The following is a 19647-nucleotide window of genomic DNA, read 5'->3' as shown; positions in this document are numbered from 1 at the left end:
TATTTAGCCAGACGCAAAGTAATGATAATGTTGTAATGGATGAATCTTGAAACCTTGACTAACTGAAAGAAGTCAATCATATTGGACCGCATATTATAGGATTCCATTTATTTGAAATATACAGAACAGGCAAACCTATAGAGATAGAAAGCAGATTATTTGTTGACTGGGGTGTTGGGGGTGGGTGGGTTGAGCAGCTTCGGAGGTAATGCTAAAGGATTCAGATTTTCTTTGTAGGGCAACAAAAATATTTTTAAATTCATTGTGGTGATGGGTGAACATACTAAAAACTAGCAATGGTACATTCTAAAGAGGTAAATTGTGAAGTATGTGATGAACTCTCAGTTCTACTGTTATTTAACCAAAGAAAATGAAGGAAGGAATTTAAGATGGAACAAGAAAATAAGGCTAAATTTAAAACTCCCTGCAGAGATGAGACACAGCCTTAGTACCTGCTACATAATTCCTAGGCCTCTGTCTTGTTTAAAAGTCACTGGATAAATACAGGAAGTCCCCAACTTAAATTGGGCTAAGGACATCTAATAATGACTGCAGAAATATAATTAAGCCTGCTTCATTTCCCAATATCCACTTTGAAACATTCATGCAAATACAAAAAGAGAAAAAAGCTTCTAGAAGAGGAAATCAGAAAAGATGATCAACTCTTTGCCAGACAAAATGAACACTTTCTATAGCTAGATGACTCCTTGAATATGTAGGTCTAAAGCTCAATAGATATGGACAAGAGATCCAGAAAGAGTCAACAGAATAGAAGAAGTTAAAGACATAGAAACAGATAAAGTAGCCAACAGAGAGTATCTAGAGAAAGAACAAAGTAACTTTAGAAGAGATGGACAGAAGGGGAATCTAAAATAAAGTTGAGAAGTCATTGGAAAGGCAGTAGGAAAATGTCTAGTCTGGGATGCAAGACCCCAAAGTAAAAAAGTAGTACAACATGGATATGTTTAACAGCACACTCTGTCAACAGGAAAGTATATACTCTTCCATTAAAACTCTTTGGGAGTGGGTGTGCGTTCATGTTCATACACACACACACCTGAGCACATACACACAATATAGCTAATAGTACAGTACTCTGCACAGAGTGAGGACTGACAGATGCATTTAAAAGGAAAAGGGGATGGCTTTATGTTCTTATAATAAAGTAGTACCTTGCATTCAGTAACAAAAATGAAAAAAGAAAAAAACTCTAAATTTTTAATATTACTATATTAAGAAAGCTTAATGAAGATTCAAAATTAACACATTCAGAACCTGAACAGTATCAATTTGCAGTATAAAAATACAAAGAAGAAGGGCTGAAAGGATGCACATATTCCAGCCACTAGCTCTGCCATTTAGGCATGGTCATAAGCAACAGCTCTGAATAGCATCTTGGAAAGCTACAGGTTCTGATTCTATTCAACCAATTCTATATTTTGAAACTATTTCACCAAGCTTCAAGGATCTTCAAGGATCTAGATACTAACCACTGTGTCCAATGATTTGAGGAAGTTAAGCAAATAGGAAATAGATATACTTCATAACCACATTTCAAAACTGAAACACCTAGAAGCTAGAGTATATTTTCAAAATTATTTAATCATGCTCCATCCTCTACCCCGACATGAAAGGTGGTCTTCTACAAGGCAGAAAGAAGACTCACCAGACACCAACCCTGGCTTCTTGATCTTGCACTCATAGCCTAATGAAATGTGAGAAAATAAATAACTGATTTAAGTCACCGAGTGCTGCTATTTTGTAAGAACAGACTAAGCAGACTAATAAAACATGATCTATGGCTTTCGTTTAAACTATTAAACCTTTATTCTACTGCCATACAAAATTGAAAATAGGTTATCATTAGATGCTTATTAGCAATTGAATGTGTATGCAGAATATATTATTAATCCTACAAAACAAAATATTAATTTATGGAAATTTAATCAACCGATAATCAATTATGAGAATCAGCGTTTGTTACAGAAACACTCAGCATCTTCATTAAGTGTCCTGAAGAAACAGCCTGGAACACAGTAGAGGAATAACTTCAACAAATTCCAAATAATAATTAGCTGACAAGGATATTAATCACAGTGCAAACACCAGTCTATTAACCAGTCACAAGAACATCTTACAGATTACATAATAAGCACGCTTACTCAACTACGTCAACAAGTATTGCTGAACAAACAAAAATAGAGAAGAAATGTCTAAACAAGGCAGTATTTTAACCTTCTAAGTTGACAGCCTGCAATTAGGTGGGAATATTTATAAGAATCTAGTAAAACAATCAAAATTATCTTTTTAATCTGAAGCGTCTACTGAAATTGAGAAGTCACTAAGGAGTAACTCATAGCTAAAAACCTAGAGAAAAAAATTTAATAAAAAATTACAGCATTAGGGACTCCCCGGTGGCGCAGCGGCTGAGCGCTGGGTTGCAAAGCTGACAGCAGTCTCTGCAGCACCAGTTCGATCCCCAGCCGCCGGGAGAGGCTCCCACATGGCGCGCAGACCTCTCCTGCCGCCCGCTGCTCCCCTCAGCAGTGTACTTCAGTCCTTCTGCCTGCTCTGCTCCCGCTCTGGCTCTGGTGAATTCTCTCACCCTCCCGCGCTTCTGACTGTACCTGGTGCTTGTATAAGTAAATAAATAAATCTTAAAAAAATAAAGAGTTGTCATTAAAAAAAAAAAAATTACAGCATTAGTGACATTAGGACCCACACTTTTTCTTACTTTTAACTACTCTGCTTCCTTTGCCAAAATTCTAAAAAGAAATTCATTTGGTTCACATTAAAACCAAAATAAAGAAAGAAGATGACAATTTTTAAGAATAAGCTAGGCCACAAAAAACAAGAATTAAACCAAAACTACAAAATTCAAATCTAAGTCAACCTCAAAATGTAATTATAATTCTTTCAGTGATGAGACTTTCTCAACTTCTTTACTCAGTTATAAAAATAATCAGGAAGAGAGCAAAAATATCTCCACAATAAGGATATACAGTTAAAGAAAGAAAACACTTTCCTACAATTAAGCTGAATGTGTTCCAGGTACACAATCTAAAGTGTATGTCCAATAAATGACTCAAGATAGGTGAGTATTTGTAATGTATACTGATGTCTATATTAAAGAACAAAATACTAAATGATTATTCAAATCCTTCAACAAGAATTAAATGCACTGGCTCTAATACTTCACACACACTGTTTTTAAAAATCTACAGCACCAAAAGGCAACATTCATTAATATAAGGTTTACATTCAAGTGCAGATTACAGAAACAATGGAAAGAATCAGTGGCACAGAGTCAGAAATCCAGGGTCTAAATCATCCTCAGTAATTAATTAGCTATATGTCCTTAGGTAAAATTCAAAGCTCTGTATCTCTCTTGTCTACAAAATGAGCAGGTCAAACTGCATGTTCTCTAAAGCTGTGTCAGTCGGAACATTCCAAAAACAGTTGAGGAAAGCAGATACTAGGCAATGCGTGGAACACTTTAAACTATGAAAAGTATGATTGTTTAGGATGATCCCAAATATGGTAATATAGGAAAAGTCCCCAAATAAAACTGGAAGAATATTTCTCCCTTATATAATCTTATTATAGTTCTGTTCAGATGAAACCAAAATTTGGTAATTCACATGCTTCCTAAAATCTAATCTATTTGATATTTATTCCTCAATGATAAGTTGAGGAAGTACCCTGAGAGGGAACATGGAGCAGGTCTAATATAACAGGCCTGTTTAAAAAATATATTGAGTATCTAGCTAAGCACTGAGGTAAAGATAGCGCTAAGGATGCATGAGAACAAGATGGACACAGACCTTCCCTTATAAAGTTTGTACACAAGAGAAAGAGGAGAAGAGTAAAACGGCAATTTCGAAACAGTAGAATAAAGGCCAAGGAGAAAAAGTATAGATATCTATGTCAAAAAAAAAAAAAAGTGCAAATTTACTTTTTTTTGCATCTTAGAGAAAAAAAATTAGTACTAGACTCCCATGTTTACATGTGCTGAGAATACCTTTGCTTTCTTATTTCTTTTCATGATTTGACCCTAAATGCTGATCTGTACATTTGTCCTGGCTTTTCTTTGTGCCTTCCTGTCCAAATAAAATTATCTGACCATCAATCCCTATAGTAGAAACACTTTTAATATTTCTGCTAGCTTGCCATTTAGGCATCTACATGCTCATCTATTCAGATACCAATCTTCTCGGGGCTTGAAAATCCTGGACATCTTCATAGCCCTCTGACATAATATTAAATATCACTTGCATACATTACTAAAGTATTACTCCAGTCTGTTCTTCTCTGAATCTTTGCTATTTCCTTAATTTGGACTTTCACCCTACCACACCAAAGATTCCTTAAGTGGTTTCCCTACTTTTCTTTGGTCTGCCCACCTCTAATCCACTCTATCAGACGATGCTTCTAATGTAAAAATATGAGCATATCACTCCCCTGTACAGAACTCCTCTTGAGCTCTCTATTAAATGCAGAACTGAACCCAAGCTTTTAAAATAACTGGCAATGCTCTTCTCGTGGTTCTAAACTCCACCTCTGTCCACAGCCTAATCTCTGACATTTTCTTTCTCACACTCTCACATTGTAGGAAGTATTATTGCCAAATCGCTTGGAATTTCTTGGCATTTGTCATAGTATTTCCCTTCCATGCCATTCCTACAGTGATTTATTCTGCATACATGCACTTTTCTCTTTACCCAGCTAACTTCAAGATTCATCTAAGGCATCAGCTTCTATGCCCTCTGCACCTTATCACAACTCCTTCATGTAATATTAAATTTTCTACCTTGTGATAGCTTTCCTAGAGGAAATGGAACATGTTGTTCCTCAAGAGGAAGGATCATGTTATAATTCATTTTTATGTGCATAGCATATAATATAGCATCTAAGACATAACACTTAGTAAATTCTTTCTAAACTAAATAAAATTTGGTCCCCACATGCCTTGCCCAGATTTATGGCAAAAAGCAAGTCCCAAATCTATGGGAACTCCTTCCCTTACATTCCTTTAGCAACCATGTCAACCTTTCCTCCCCTGAATGTATTAGTCTTACCATTCACTGGCTATTTTATCTGGAAGCTTGGTTCAACTCTTAGTTGAACTTCATGTTTACGTTATGCCACCACTGCCAACAAAGCAAAAGTGACACAATCCCCAAACTGATCCTCTATTTCTTCTAGGATTAACAGTAGCAGAAGAAATTCATTTGGCAGATTTATTAAAACAATTACCAAAAGCCCTCAGAGGTCCTTCTAATACTGCAAGATGTCAGTATGAACTAGCTGAATAGCAATTCTACTTTCCATAAAGTTTTTGTCCTCTGATTTCAGATCTTATCTTCAATACTTATAGAGCTGTCTGCCATGGCTCATGGGAATTACAATATTGTAGCCCATCAATAACCTAAGCCATCTTTCTAGTAAATAGATTCAATTCCTCCTCAGTCAGTGGGTCAGCATGACATTGCTTATCACAACCCTTTTACACTGTAAAGGAACAGTTGTCTCATGCAGTATTAAAACTCATCTGATCAGAAGTTCAATCCCATTAAATGATAAGGGAAAACTGGTGACTAGCTCCCAAATTAAAGAACTATGATGAAGAGTCATCTCTGGCTCTCATAATTTAAGTGAACAGCAGTAGTGAAAGCCTTCGGTTTAGAAATGATGAAGATTTTAACTTGAAAGAAAATTCCAAGTACACAGCTCCTCTTGTTGGAATCATGGAATAGGGAGAAAGAAAAGAGGGAAATGCTTTATAAATGCACACCAAAATAATTTGCTATGTATGTTTTAAATTTCCAATGCAGGTGGCATAAATACACACTTGCATTTGGTTCTGCCAAAAGCCATTAGGACTGCACAGGATCACTGGATTTAAAGTAGAGAGAAAATTTTACAAGGTGAGGTAAATATCAATGTTCAACCACAATACCATTAGTTTCTTATTAAAAATGTTTTCAGTGGCTTTTTTAATGCATACAGGCCCGCAGAGGTGAACCTAGTCTTTCCAACATTCCCACATGTCCCCAGTCACAGTGTATGGTATCTGTTTTTACTCAAGTCTCGATTTTCTGGCCATTGATATAGCTATAATTAGCAAAATGAAGAATTTACATATATATTTTATATGACCAAATTTAAATGCTGCATTTTTACAGAAGTCTTCTATGACATGCTGTCAGTTGCATACTCTCCTACCCCATGACAAACATCATAGTTGGTTCTTCTTTCTTCTGTATTCCACTGTCAATATTCATATAGTTCTATAACAATATAAAACACTTTAAGAACTTTTAAAATTTGTTTACATCTCTGTTTTCCCTACGAGACTCCCAGGACCTACTAACACTTACATGCCCAGTGTCTTGACACCAAAAGGTACACAATCAATAAATCATGGCTGAATAAACAAAGATTTTAGATGGAAATATATAGAATGGTAAGGACATTAACTATGGGCCTGATGTGGTGTTTAATTCATTTTCTCATTCTTTACACGGCACTAGAAAAGTCACAAGCCCCTCAAGCCTCACTTTTCTCATACTTTTTAAATAATAGCACTTTACAAATGTAAAGGTATTTACTTGCAATAAAATTCAAAGTTAGACCACAATTGGTCAGGTTTATAGTATAGTTGGTTTCTTTACAGAATTTAAATGGGATGGAGGACTTTCTATATTAATATCTTAAAGTTAAAAACCTAAAAAGGAACACAGTGCTTGAATGTTGATACTTCAATGCATATATACGTACATCTTATATGGTTACAATTTCTCTATATTTTAATTACTGAATTTTCAAATTGATGTCATATATGAAGATAATTATCCCAGAGAGTACAAGAACCTTTTTGCTAAAATTAGCCAATTGTTCAATTCTATTTCTACTTTCTTACTTTTCATTAAATTTAATCATAATGCTAAAGGAAAAAAAAAAACTATGAAGAAGGAAAGTTATCTTCAAAATGTCAAATTTACTCCACCAATTTTGTAAAAGTGGAAACAAGACTACTGGAAAGGTGAAAAGATCTGGTTGAGCCACACAGATATTTGGAAGACTTTGCCTTTACCCTCAGGGACCAACATATAATAAGTATACTTGTGTAAAATGAAGGTTACTTATAGGTGTTCTGACCTTTATACAATTCCAGAGATGATGGCATCACAAGAAAAAAAAAGCACAATTGGCTTGATAATCTAGTTTTAATGTTTCAACAGACATACCTTCCTTTATTCTCTCATGCTGTGCCTGTATTTTTGAAAGCTAATTTCAAATGTTAAACTGAAGAGCCAATAGGTTTCTTAAATACACAACAATGATGTCTTACCCAGCAGTGAAATATTACACCTCCATATGCTCAGTTATGTGACAAAACTATGTGGTTAACCCAAAAAGGACATCTTGAAAGTCATAAAAATTGCAACCTTAAGATTCAGGTCAATTACCTTGCTTTCTGCTAACCAACGATGTGGGTCATAATTAATATCAGGACCTGATGAAAAAACCTACAAAAAAGAAGAAATAGTTTATTAAAACATTTTTCTCTAAAATGAACTTACATAACTGAAATCTTCACCATAACATACAAAAGTTTAGCCTCTAAACTTAGAGGTTTAAAAGAATTTCATATCAAGTACTCATTCCAAATCACCATTTACATTATATTTATGTACATGTGATTGTATGACTACATATGTGTGTGTAGGAATGTGTATATTGACAGCAAAATTTTAGTTCAAATAGAGACATGGAAAAATAAACTCTCACTTGTTATCATTGCTAGAATCTCCAGAGACAGATTCCATGGAGTTCTGCATGGCAAACAGTCTCAATTTAGCTAGTTTACTTCATTTTTGTTTGTTTCTTATCCTCAGTCTTGTTCCACATAATGTATTTCACAGTGGGTTTGATGTAATTATATGGAAACTTAATCCTTTTTCTCATTTATTCTTCCTTAATTTTATACAATGAAGACCATTTTGTTTCATTAATGGCTGTGTAGAACTGGCAGAAACTAATCAACATGACTTCATGTAAACATTATAAAGTAGCTTTATATTTCATGATGGCAACAAAATCCTACAATAAATAGGTTGTCTCTACTAGCTTCTCTGATTTGCTTCACACCAACTCATTTACAAAATCCCTTGCCATCTGGTTCTGCCTTGTTATTGAAGTAAAGCTGTACTAAAATGTAGTCAGTGATTTTATAATTGTAAACAAAAATTTTTCTCAATTCCTCTTTTCTTTGAATCTTATTCTAACCCTGATATTTTTGCAGGATTTCATTTAAGAAATTTGCTGTTTAAAATTACCCTATTCTTCAGTCTCCCTGGTGGCACAGGGTTAAAGTCTCAGCACTATCAAGTTATTGCAAGCCACTGTGCCTGAGTTCAATCCCAGGAGAGGGAGCTGGTGCAGCAGACCTCTCCAATCTCGCCAGCTGCTCCCCTCAGCAGTGTATTTCAGTAGATCCACATGTTCTGCTCTCTACTCTGTCTCTGGTGAATCCTCTCACCCCCTGCACCTCTGGCCTGCACCCCAGTTCTTGTATGCATAAATAAACATAAAAAAAAATCCTATACACTAAAAAAAACCTACCCCTCTGAAGGAGATATCTTTTCCTGTTCTCAAATACTTCCATACTTCCGGATGGGCATGCACATCGCTCCCTGAAGGTATATCACTAGGAAATACATTTAGACATATGATAACTACATAATTAGTGTTGACCAGATGCCGGAGGCAGAGTGTTATATTTGTATGGCCAACCTTTCTCTCATCCACTGTCCTATCTATATCTCATTTAACTTTCATGCCCACCCTGCTTTTTTAATGAGTTTCCCTAGTCACTCTATTTCAGTGTTTTCACCTCTTCTATCTGTCTACTGTGTTGAGTATTTATGATTATCTTTTATTATTCTTTACCATTCATCTATATCACAGCCTCAATTAAATTGTTAGTACTCTAAGATACAGTGCTCAAGATTGTAGTTTAAAATAATTTAAAGTGGGGCATCCCCGGTGGCACAGTGATTGAGCGCTGGGCTGCGAAGCTGCCCGCAGCCTCAGCGGTGCTGGTTCAATCCCCGGCTGCTCCCCGGCCACCGGAGGAGGGTCACATGGCGCACAGACCTCTCCTGCCGCCCGCTGCTCCCCTCAGCAGTGTACTTCGGTCCTTCTGCCTGCTCTGCTCCCCACTCTGGCTCTGGTAAATTCTCTCACCCTCCCACGCTTCTGCCTGTACCCAGTGGTTGTACAAATAAATAAATAAATCTTAAAAAAATAAATAAATAAAATAAAATAAAATAAAATAATTTAAAGTAATGAGTACAGCAATCGTCATATTTTGTTATTTGTCTTACAAATTTAGATGTAGTTCACTGTTTAAGAAAACAATCTTGTCCACTTACAAATAGTGTAATGTCTCTAAGTTATGGACTATCACCTATAAAGTAAGCAAACTACCTTGGAAGAACAAGGTATAAATAAGTGAGTGTTAGCACAGTGTCTGACACATAGAACGCCATTATTAGCACTAATGGTATCTCTATATATCATCATAATCCAAAGCCTATTTATGACAAGAGCATTACAAGAGGCATTTGTCATTAAAAAATGAGAACATATATAGAAATATGAATGTGTTACATAAAAGGTACTACGTAGCAATGATAGCTAACACTGACTATGTGACTCATGCATTTGTTAAGTGTGCACATTTAGTGCAAGATATTTCACATATAATGTACACCTTCTATAACATTTTACTTTATGATCATAAGCCAATACACATATGACATGAATTTTTAAAGAAAATAGATTACATAACTTCCAGCATCATTACATAAGCAATTTGGAGAGATGCGATCTGAACATACATTTGTCTTGATCCTGTCCATCCACTTTATGCTCAAAAGCTGAATGAAAACTCAGATCATGTGTTATGGGAAAAGCTTCTGAGTTTTCAGAGACTGGCATATAAATATGATTATCTTTAATTCATATCCCTTAGTGTTTTACAATCTCAGTGCACTATTATATGTTGTTCTTAGATTTCCAAACACTATATGCAACTACTAAAAAAGTAGTTGTAGAGTAACTAACAAATATGGTGGCTGGAAAAAGAAAAATGTAATTAGAAATAATATCAATATTTGCAAGGACTCTTCTCAGACTCATTTGTTACATATCTATTATTCATTCCATTCTTTAACACAGTCACTCTCTACAATATAACAGAAAATTTAATCAGCAATATTTCAAAAATCAACAAAGGACAAAGAATAATCAAATTTATTCTTTTTGCAAATATTTTTCATAAACCATCACCCTCCCACAGATGTCTGAACCATAAAGAAAATAATTTTATTTCAATAAACACCTTAGTGTTTCCTTTGTGGTTAGAGCAAACGTTCTGGCCCTTGGAATTTTTTTTTTCCTTTTTTTTTTTTTTTACAAATTTATAGGAACAAGACAACAGAAGTTATTAATTAAAGGACAACAAAAAAGAAAAAAAAAGTACTTGAAAAAAATAACCTAGTAGAATTTTCATTCTCTTAGATTTACTTTCCACTCATCACTTAGATTAAATTAATCTTTCTCTAGAGGAAGAGGTGTAAAGATCCATTAGCATAATCACTCTATTCCTAAACACACTAAGAATAGGGGGCTTTTCAGAATATGTTGGGAAGACCAATTGTGCCTCATAAAGAAATAAAATATTTAAGCAACCTGTTATCTGCATACCCTTTTTTAACCTAAAATTGCTCATAACAAGGTTTATATACGTCTCAGTATTATCCAAATGTATTCATTTCCTTTCTACTTGATTGAAAAAAAAGTCACCCTGACACAAATACATGGATGTAAAATAAGTACTGCATTGTTAGTATATGCTTCTTTTAAAGGAAATTAGGATTTTCAAGGCCATACATTCTTTAATATAAGTAAACAAGTTTAAAATTGAAAAAGCAGCATTAAACAGGAAAAAACAATATACCAGCCTTATAACTCCTTGCCTATCATAGGCATGAAAGAATTTTTTTCTTTTCAAACCAAATAATACTCATATTTGCCTCACATCTTTCTCAGATTGACATCCAAACATTTTTTTAAATAACATGTTATAGAAATTCAATGAGCTCTACCAAATTCTAGAAGGTGAAATATTTCCATCAAAGTCATATACTAAGACATCTTCAAGTGCAAGAGATGAATTACAGCTTTACTTTCATTAAAACCCCAATAAAGAAAGCGAGGACAAAAGCAAAAGATGAGAATGGAAAGTAAGAAAGAGAGGAATGTAGTATGAGAAAGTCATTTTCTAGAAGGAAGCAGACAAATGATAAAAAGAACCTGAAATTTAAAAAAACAAAAGGCACTTGAGCATACTACAATAATTTGAGTTCTGTCATTTGATCAAATGAAATACTAGGGTAAATGATGGCCAAACTCTAACATGTCCTGGTTACACCATATCAAAGCAAGGCAATGTTCTCTGTACTATAGCAGATCTAGAACCTAGGCCACTGCAAGGTTGTTAATAGATGTAATTTCAAAATTGTGTCTCAGAGAAGAGTAAGGTTGAGAGAAAGGGGCAGAAATGGGAGTGACTAGTGAGTGGATTCGTCAGAACCACACATGTATAAATTAAATTTGCCATCTTATATGGGCACAGTCAAAACAATACAATAGTAACACCAAAGATCACCAATCACCTATCATCAATCACTTATCACCAGTCACAGATCACTAAAAAAGAAATGATAATGAAAAAAAATTTTGAAATATTGCAAGAATTATCAAAACGTTACACAGAGACACAAAGTGAGCACATACTGATGGCAAAATGGGTGCCGATACTTATTCAATGCAGGGTTGTCACAAACCTTCAACTTGTTAAAAAAGCATTATCTGTTAAGTCAATAATGGTAGGCTCAATAAACAAGCAAGGTATATACCTTTCTTACCACAATACCTGTTCTATAAGTAATACTCAATAGATGTTAGTCAATATATACACGAACAACAAACTAAAATGGCCCTTGAAAATGAAAAATTCAAGTCTCTTGACTACCGAATTTTATTTTTAGTGAGAACGACTGCTGTTCTGGTGAACTATTTTCTTTTACTGTGCGACAAAAGCAATTTAGTGGAATAATAGCAAGTTTTCTCTCAGTGTCTATGCAACAAAATATAATATGTGGTTCATTCTAAAAAATGCAAGATGTTATTTTGTTTCATAAAACTTTCTAGAATAAAAGTGTGACTACCACATAATATGCATTAAAATCTTATCATAATTATATGTTAGGAAACAAACTGAAAGACACAATGAGAATTCATAATTACTTTAAATTTCTCCATTGAGTCCCTAGAGAAGGTTTTACAAGCTGCATCAATTTCCTTTCCTATCACACCAAGAATGGATTCCTGCTCTGTCTCCAGGCAAAGAAGTTGATCCTTGAGCTGCAATCTGGCCTCTTCCATCCTCCTTAAGTGCTCTTCTTCATTGCTTATATGTTTTTCCTAAGACAATGATAAGAAGTGAAAATATAAGTTAGTTACAAAGTGGAGGCAAGAACACCCGTAACATCTGTATTGCCAACTCAAAGAAGTGTATATATATATATATATATATATATATATATATATTTAAAAAAAAAGGAAGTCTTCTATACTAAGGTATTTGGTCTACTCATTAACTGGGATCAAGTTATACAGAATAGAGAATTCATAAGTAGGGCATTGAGGGATCTGGTGAGCAGACACATGGGAATTATAGAAATTCTGTAAGCCCTGACCTTCCAAAAAAAAAAAAAGAAGTTGAAGAAAACCCTTTACCATGTTAATAATAATGCCATTAATACATAAAATCGAAGCCACCAACTATTTTATGCTTTCAATAAATAATAGTAAAATACTAGAAAGCGCAAGTTGTCAACATAGTGTTAGTTCCTTCATTTCTGGAAAAAAAATTAGTCTTAACATCTTTATCTAAAGATATTTTTTTTAAAGTATAACTTTTCAAATGCATAGTATATGAATGCTTTGACCAGAAAAATTTGATAAAATGCAAAATAGCGGTACTTTTTCAAGTAAGCAAAAATACTTGATGAAAAGGGGTTTTAAAGCCACCCTTTAAGAGACCACAAGATTTTGAAAAAAATCCCTCTAGGCCAAACAATTTTCAATCATTACGATTACATAATTACACTACTAGAAAAATTCAAAATGTATTGCACAAGGTTTGGAGGAAAATGATGGAAACGCTAGAATTTTAAATATAAATGGTGGACAAAAAATCACCATGGCTTGGCTAGCTTTCCCTCAGTCATTATATAGTAGTCGAATTATCTTTACCTATGTAGTAAATATAACACAAGCAGGTTAACATACCTTGCTTGAATTTAAAATAATAAAGAAATCTCAACAAAAACCAATCATAAAAGGATGGTATTCTAGCAAGAGAATCACATATAATTTCCTTTCAATGACACTTACTCTTAAGAATAAATGAAACAGGGGCCTCCCTAGTGGTCAAGGAGTTAAGACGCAGCACTATGAAGCTATCCACAGTCACTGCAACATGAGTTCCATCCCCAGCCAGGGAGCTACCCACATGGCGCAGCAGACCTCTCCTGTCTCAACTACTGCTCCCCTCAGCAGTGTACTTCAGTCAATCTGCCTGTAGTGTTCCCCACTCTGTCTCTGGTGAATCCCCTCACCTCTCTCACACCTATGGCCTGTACCCCAGTTTTTATATGAATAACAAATCTTTAAAAACAAACAAAAAAAGAACAAATGAAACACACTTTGCTCAAAAGACAGTTCTTTCACAACCAATTTTCCGCCCTTCTCAACACTCTCATCTTCCTCTTTTCTACTTCTCATATTTTAACTATTTGCAGTTTCTCAAACATATCTATACATGTCCCCCTAACCATATTTGATATATACAACTCTGCTTAAATTGCTGTATTTTAAAATGGAGGAGGATCCAGGAGAAAGCATTTCTCTCCACAAGTTCACCTTAGCTCACTATGCCAGTCTGCATCATAACTTTGTAAACGTAGGAAGTGGATTCTCTTTTCTTTTTGGCACTTTGAGTGGAGTAATCCTTTAGCAGTAGGGTAACATTAAGTTCATAAAAGACTAATATAGAAGCTAGAAGCCATGCAGTTAACTACCTTAGTTTACGATGAGAACCATAACTGCCATTAAGATCAGAAAGCTCGTGTCAGCTTAACCAGAACACTCTATCCCTGAAGATCAGTTTAAAAAGAGGCAAATTATAATCAGAATGTTGCTTAATGAACAGGAAATCGGAGCAAAGGGAGTTTGTTTTATAAAACAATGTTGAAATGGTATCATGCTCATGACAGCAGGGCTTGTCCATGTATACATCCGGGATTTACAAACCATAATAACAAGAAAATTTTATTTTCTTGGGCAATGATTGGATAGAGACAGACACAGTCAGTACATCTCTCTAATTTTCCTTTGCCCCAAATTCAGTTTCTACACACTCTCTACTGGCTGATACATCTCATTAGATATACTGACATCATTACCAAATCTTTCTCCTCATCCAGATATCTTTCTGAAAAATTAATGTCCTTGCTCCGAACAATATTTGATAATTTAATAGTTTACTTATTAGAAAGGAACTTTACTGTTAGGTGCCTAGTTGAGGATACTTACCTTCCTAGAGCTGCTACGTATCCACTACGTACACTACCTTTTTCCTTCCAAGTTTATCCTTCAAGACCCAGTCTCCTTCCTTTCCTGATGTCCATCATACATGTCATTCGTATCCAAAAAGATTTTATAGGTATCAAGTTGTAATATAATTATTTGTTTCTGAACCTATTTTCTTCAATAAACTACTAATTTCAGGAGCCCACAAAACAAGTTTACAGTCATCTTTAAACTGATTGTAAAGATCATTTCATCAATTATCATGCCAATCTACATATTCAGAGCCTATGACGGTGTGCTAAAAGATTCTCTCCAATGTATTACTAAGCCTCCAGACTGATGCAGTGTTTTGTTTTTTTTTAAAGATTTTTTTTTTTTATACAAGCACTGGGTAGTCAGAAGTATGGGAGGGTGGGAGGATTCACCAGAGCCAGAGCAGGGAACAGAACATGCAGACTGACGAAATACACTGCTGAGGGGAGCAGCGGGTGGCAGGAGAGGTCTGCACACCATGTGGGACCCTCGCTGGCAGCCGAGGATCAAACTGGCACTGCACAGGCTGCGGGCAGCTTTGCAGCCCAGAGCTCAACCGCTGCTCCACCGGGGAGGCCCTGATGCAGTTCTTGACAGTCTGATGTTAATAAAGAAAATACTCTGTCAGATATTACTAATGTGTAGAGAGGATGATTTATATTCTAAATTCAGGTAATTCACAGTAATATTCTAATTGTTCTTTCTTTTCTCATCTCCTCATAGTCATCTTTCTTTCATTCACCATCACTTGTCTGTATTGTCAGTTACTTGACTCTTATTAATAAGACAAAACTATTTCCATATTTTGATACTCTTTTTTTTTAAAGATTTATTTATTTATACAAGAACCGGGGTACAAGCCAGATGTACAGGAGAGTGAGATGATTCGCCAGAGACAGAGCAGCGAGCAGAACAGGCAGACTGACAAAATACACTTTTGAGGGGAGTAGTGGGCGAGACAGGAGAGGTCTGCCGCGCCATTTGGGACCCTCGCCGGCCGGCCGGGATTGAACCCGCGCTGCAGAGGCTGCGGACAGCTTCACAGCGCTGCACTCAACCTCCTGCGCCACTAGGGAGGCCCTATCTTGATATTCTTAGGAATGTTAGTAGCATCAGAAAAGGTTCTACAAACTCAATCTCATTAACAAAGACAGAAACTTCACTATACTCTGTGAGACAGCATGTTTAATCCAATCTGTGAAGTAAAATTTACAGAACTCTAAGCTCACAAGGCTGATCAGAGATAAGCAGGCCCAATAACTGGTCCCCTCAGCACATGTTCATCCACCCTACACATGGCCACACATGGCCATCTCGTATTTCAAGGACCAAAGTACTTGACTAAACAAAAATCTCCCCCCTTAGGCTTAACACTATATTCAAGAATTAATGTAAACAAATGAATCTGCCACCCTTCTTGAATCTTGTAACATTTGTGGTAAAAATACAGGTTCTTTCACTTAGACAATGTTTCAGACACTGCATAAAACTGATTATTCTCTGCACAAGCAACCAGATTCTAAATCTAAGAACTCAGTAAATTCTCCCCTTGCGTACTTAAGCAATTATAACTTGACGCTTTCACTCATTCAACAAATTGTTATGGGAATCCTACTATGGCAAGACATTTTGGGAGGTACAAGAAAGAGTGTGAATGAGATAAACAAAGCTCCTGCTTGGATTGTCAACACATCTCTCCAGAAACTTCCATCAACTTTACTTTGTCTCATTCTCCTGGCTGGAGATTAACTATTTAAATACTAATTTGGGGGCCTCTTTGGTGGTGCAGGGGTTAAAGTCTCAGCACTATCACTATCAAACTATCACCAGGCACTGCCTCATGAGTTCAACCACTGGCCAGGGAGCTAACCCACATGGCGCAATAGAACTCTCCTGTCTCCCCTCAGCAGTGTATTTCAGTAGATGCTCCTGTTTTGCTCCCCATTGTATCTGGTGAATCGGTTCACCTCCCCCCACCCCCGCACCTCTGGCCTATACCCTAGTTCTCGTATGCATAAATATAAAAAATAAATCTTTAAAAAAGAGAGAATAAATACTAATTGTGGCAGCCAATAATTCTTTCTCCTATTATTGTGTTTCAGAAAAAGGTCTACCAATGAAATAAACTTAGCTAACTTTGAGTAAAGGGTAGGAAACTGGCTGACATCAATCTAAATAGTCTATCTGATTAGGGGGCATGTAGATTAATAAGGCATATGATCATACTTAGGTACTATTATGGCTATTTTCATAACTTCTAAGAAATTCAGAGGGAACAATAATTCTACAACAAAATTATTTTAAAAATACCGTATTTCTCGAGAACCATGGTAAGAAATAATCCAAGGTTAGGAATAATCAAACACATAGTTAATCCAATTTCAATATTTTAGATGCCTAGGTTTTGGGAACATAAGGAATTTCTTTGAGAGGGCAGAGAGGAAGTAGGGGGAGAATATAGATGAATTAACTGTAGCAGTCTCTGTGATCCAAGAAAAGAGATACTCTAGACCATGAGTGCGTTTGACAAAGAACCTTAAGAAAAAACCCAACCCTTCATGTCACAAATGAAGAAATCAAAGTTCAGACAGACAAAATAACTTCAAAAAGTCTACAACCCATAACCTCTCATTCCTTCACTAGTATTTTTAAAATGCTAGAAAGACTGCTATAAATTAAAGTTGAGAATGCCAATGTGGAAAAATGAAAGTTATCAGCAGGTAATGCAGGGAATAATGTCATTTTGACATAGCAAGAAAAATTCAAAATAAATTTATGAATGAGCCTTATCATTACAAATGAAAATACATAATTTACTAGCAAATTCCAAAAGGACTCAGCCCCCTGCTCCAATAACCATTGAATATACACAAAATCCTAAATCTTTAGAGGTTATCCATCTACACTGGAAATGTGCCATTGACAGATTATATTTAAAAAGCATATTAATCACACATTGAGTAATGAATGGTTCCATAGTCAAAATGGCAAAGGTTTTAAGATCCTTTCATTTTAGGAGAAGAAAGGTATATATTGTTAACATTTGGATCGATAGGGGAAAACAGTATATAATCTCATCATACACCTGCTCAGTTAACTGTCTTGATCAAGTTTGATTCAAAGGATAAGAAATGTTCCTCTAATTATATTCAACATATGTGGCTTAGCACACTCTTTACTAATCAGAACATTCACTTTCCCCAAAAAGACACAATTTTAATGGAAACAGAACAACTTCAATTAAACTAGAGCAAGTCCAATATATCATCTCCTTGGTAAAAGCTTGAGAATCCTACAATGTCTTAAGAGTTCTAGAAATGTCACTTTACTTCCAATGTGATCATTACATGACATGAAAACAGTTCTTCACATAGCTTAATAGAAACATTAGGTAAATAAAGCACAATCACATAAATCAATCAATTGATAATTTTTACAGTTTGGGTTTTTTCTTTACTGAAATCTAACTTGAATAAGCAAGCAAGACAATAATTTAGCTCCAAGGCCATCTCTAGAACATTAGCAGGGCTTGGGGAGAAACAGAGTAGAGAGAGATTAATCAATATTAAAGGTTGAAATTAAAAGTAACACAATGTTATTCAAAGTTTTTGGAAACATGATTTGTTGAAACTATAGACCTGCGCATACCACCTATAAAGTGATGTAACTCAAGAGAACTGTTATCACTAAGCCTTAAATCCAGGACTCTAGCATTGTACAAGGCGAATTATGAAACTACCCAGAACAAAAATTGGATCTGTCTGGAAGCCATTTATCTAACTCTCCAAAGAAGACGCACATTACTTATGACAACAGAATAGACTCAGCTGCAAAAAGTTAAGATATAATAGGAAATGCCAACCAGGGTAGAAACTGCAGCACAACTGAAAAAGGGTATCGATTAAGGGTATTATAGGAATTCGGAAGTCTAATGTGGAAAATGACCACACTATACTCGCAAAGCAATCAATAAGCAAATAATACAACTACTGCTGGTCACATTATAGCTACAGTTTTCAAACTTACTTCTTTAAAAATGGATCTGATATGACCAGAGGATGTTGTGCACTTTGAACATGTTCCACCACATGGATATTCTACCAACAGATAACCTGAGATCTTAGGAATACGTGGTGTCCCTTCTCTATGTCCCCATGGCAACCTCAGTCTCCTCACCAGACTGAGTTCCTCCAGAGCAAAAGACTTACTCTTCTTCATTTAAATATCCCTAGCACCTAGCACTGTCTCACATAGCAGTCAATCAATAAATCCTTCTGGAACATAACAATTCTTTCCCGTTCCATTCATTTACAAGCACTTTTTTGGCGTATCCTCTATGTGCTAAGCATAATAGATCCCAACTACACAACACTGAAAAATAACAGGAACTCTAACTTGTTATGTTTCAGTTCATTTATTTTTAAAACAATTCATTGTTTTTAATTTATTTTTACAATAAATTAACGGGAAACTCATTGAGGGCAATTATCTTGGCAGCAGCAGGTGAATGTAACCCTGAAGGCAAGCTGATGTCATGAAAGAGAGTATGGCCAGTGGCAGGAAGAAATCAGATGCAGAATGAATTTTGAAGATAGAACCAAGATCTGCTCATGAATTACATATTGGTCCATGTGTGAGTGAGTAAGGTGGTTCTTTACACATATTTGGTATTTAAGGGACATTTTAATTCCTACTGGAAGATTGGTTTCCCAAATTAAAAATACTATTTTGCATGTTAGATACAGTCTTCTTTCTACTCTATAGTCAATGCTTTACCCTATTTCCTTCAAAGGAGGGGCAGAAGTTATAGAAAATAGTATGCTAAGAGTAAGAACTAAGAGCATTAGTAAAACAGTCAAACTAATAGAAAAAAGTAATGGCATA

General features: G+C 35.4%; 1 protein-coding gene across 1 annotated transcript in view; it reads right to left on the bottom strand.

Moving 5' to 3' along the window:
• CEP128 (centrosomal protein 128) overlaps nucleotides 1-19647 on the bottom strand; it is a gene marked incomplete at its 3' end in the record, with an annotated part of 367236 nt that overhangs the window by 203665 nt on the left and 143924 nt on the right. The window contains exons 15-16 of the mRNA XM_084240528.1: nucleotides 12382-12558; nucleotides 7473-7532 (exon numbers count right to left, since the gene is read on the bottom strand). Of these exons, the coding sequence (XP_084096654.1) occupies nucleotides 7473-7532; nucleotides 12382-12558 (237 nt within the window). The remainder of the gene's footprint in view (nucleotides 1-7472; nucleotides 7533-12381; nucleotides 12559-19647) is intronic.

The sequence above is a fragment of the Talpa europaea genome (assembly GCF_964194135.1).
Source record: "Talpa europaea genome assembly, chromosome: 8".
NCBI lineage: Eukaryota > Metazoa > Chordata > Mammalia > Eulipotyphla > Talpidae > Talpa > Talpa europaea.
This window is presented reverse-complemented; position numbering and strand designations above follow the sequence as displayed.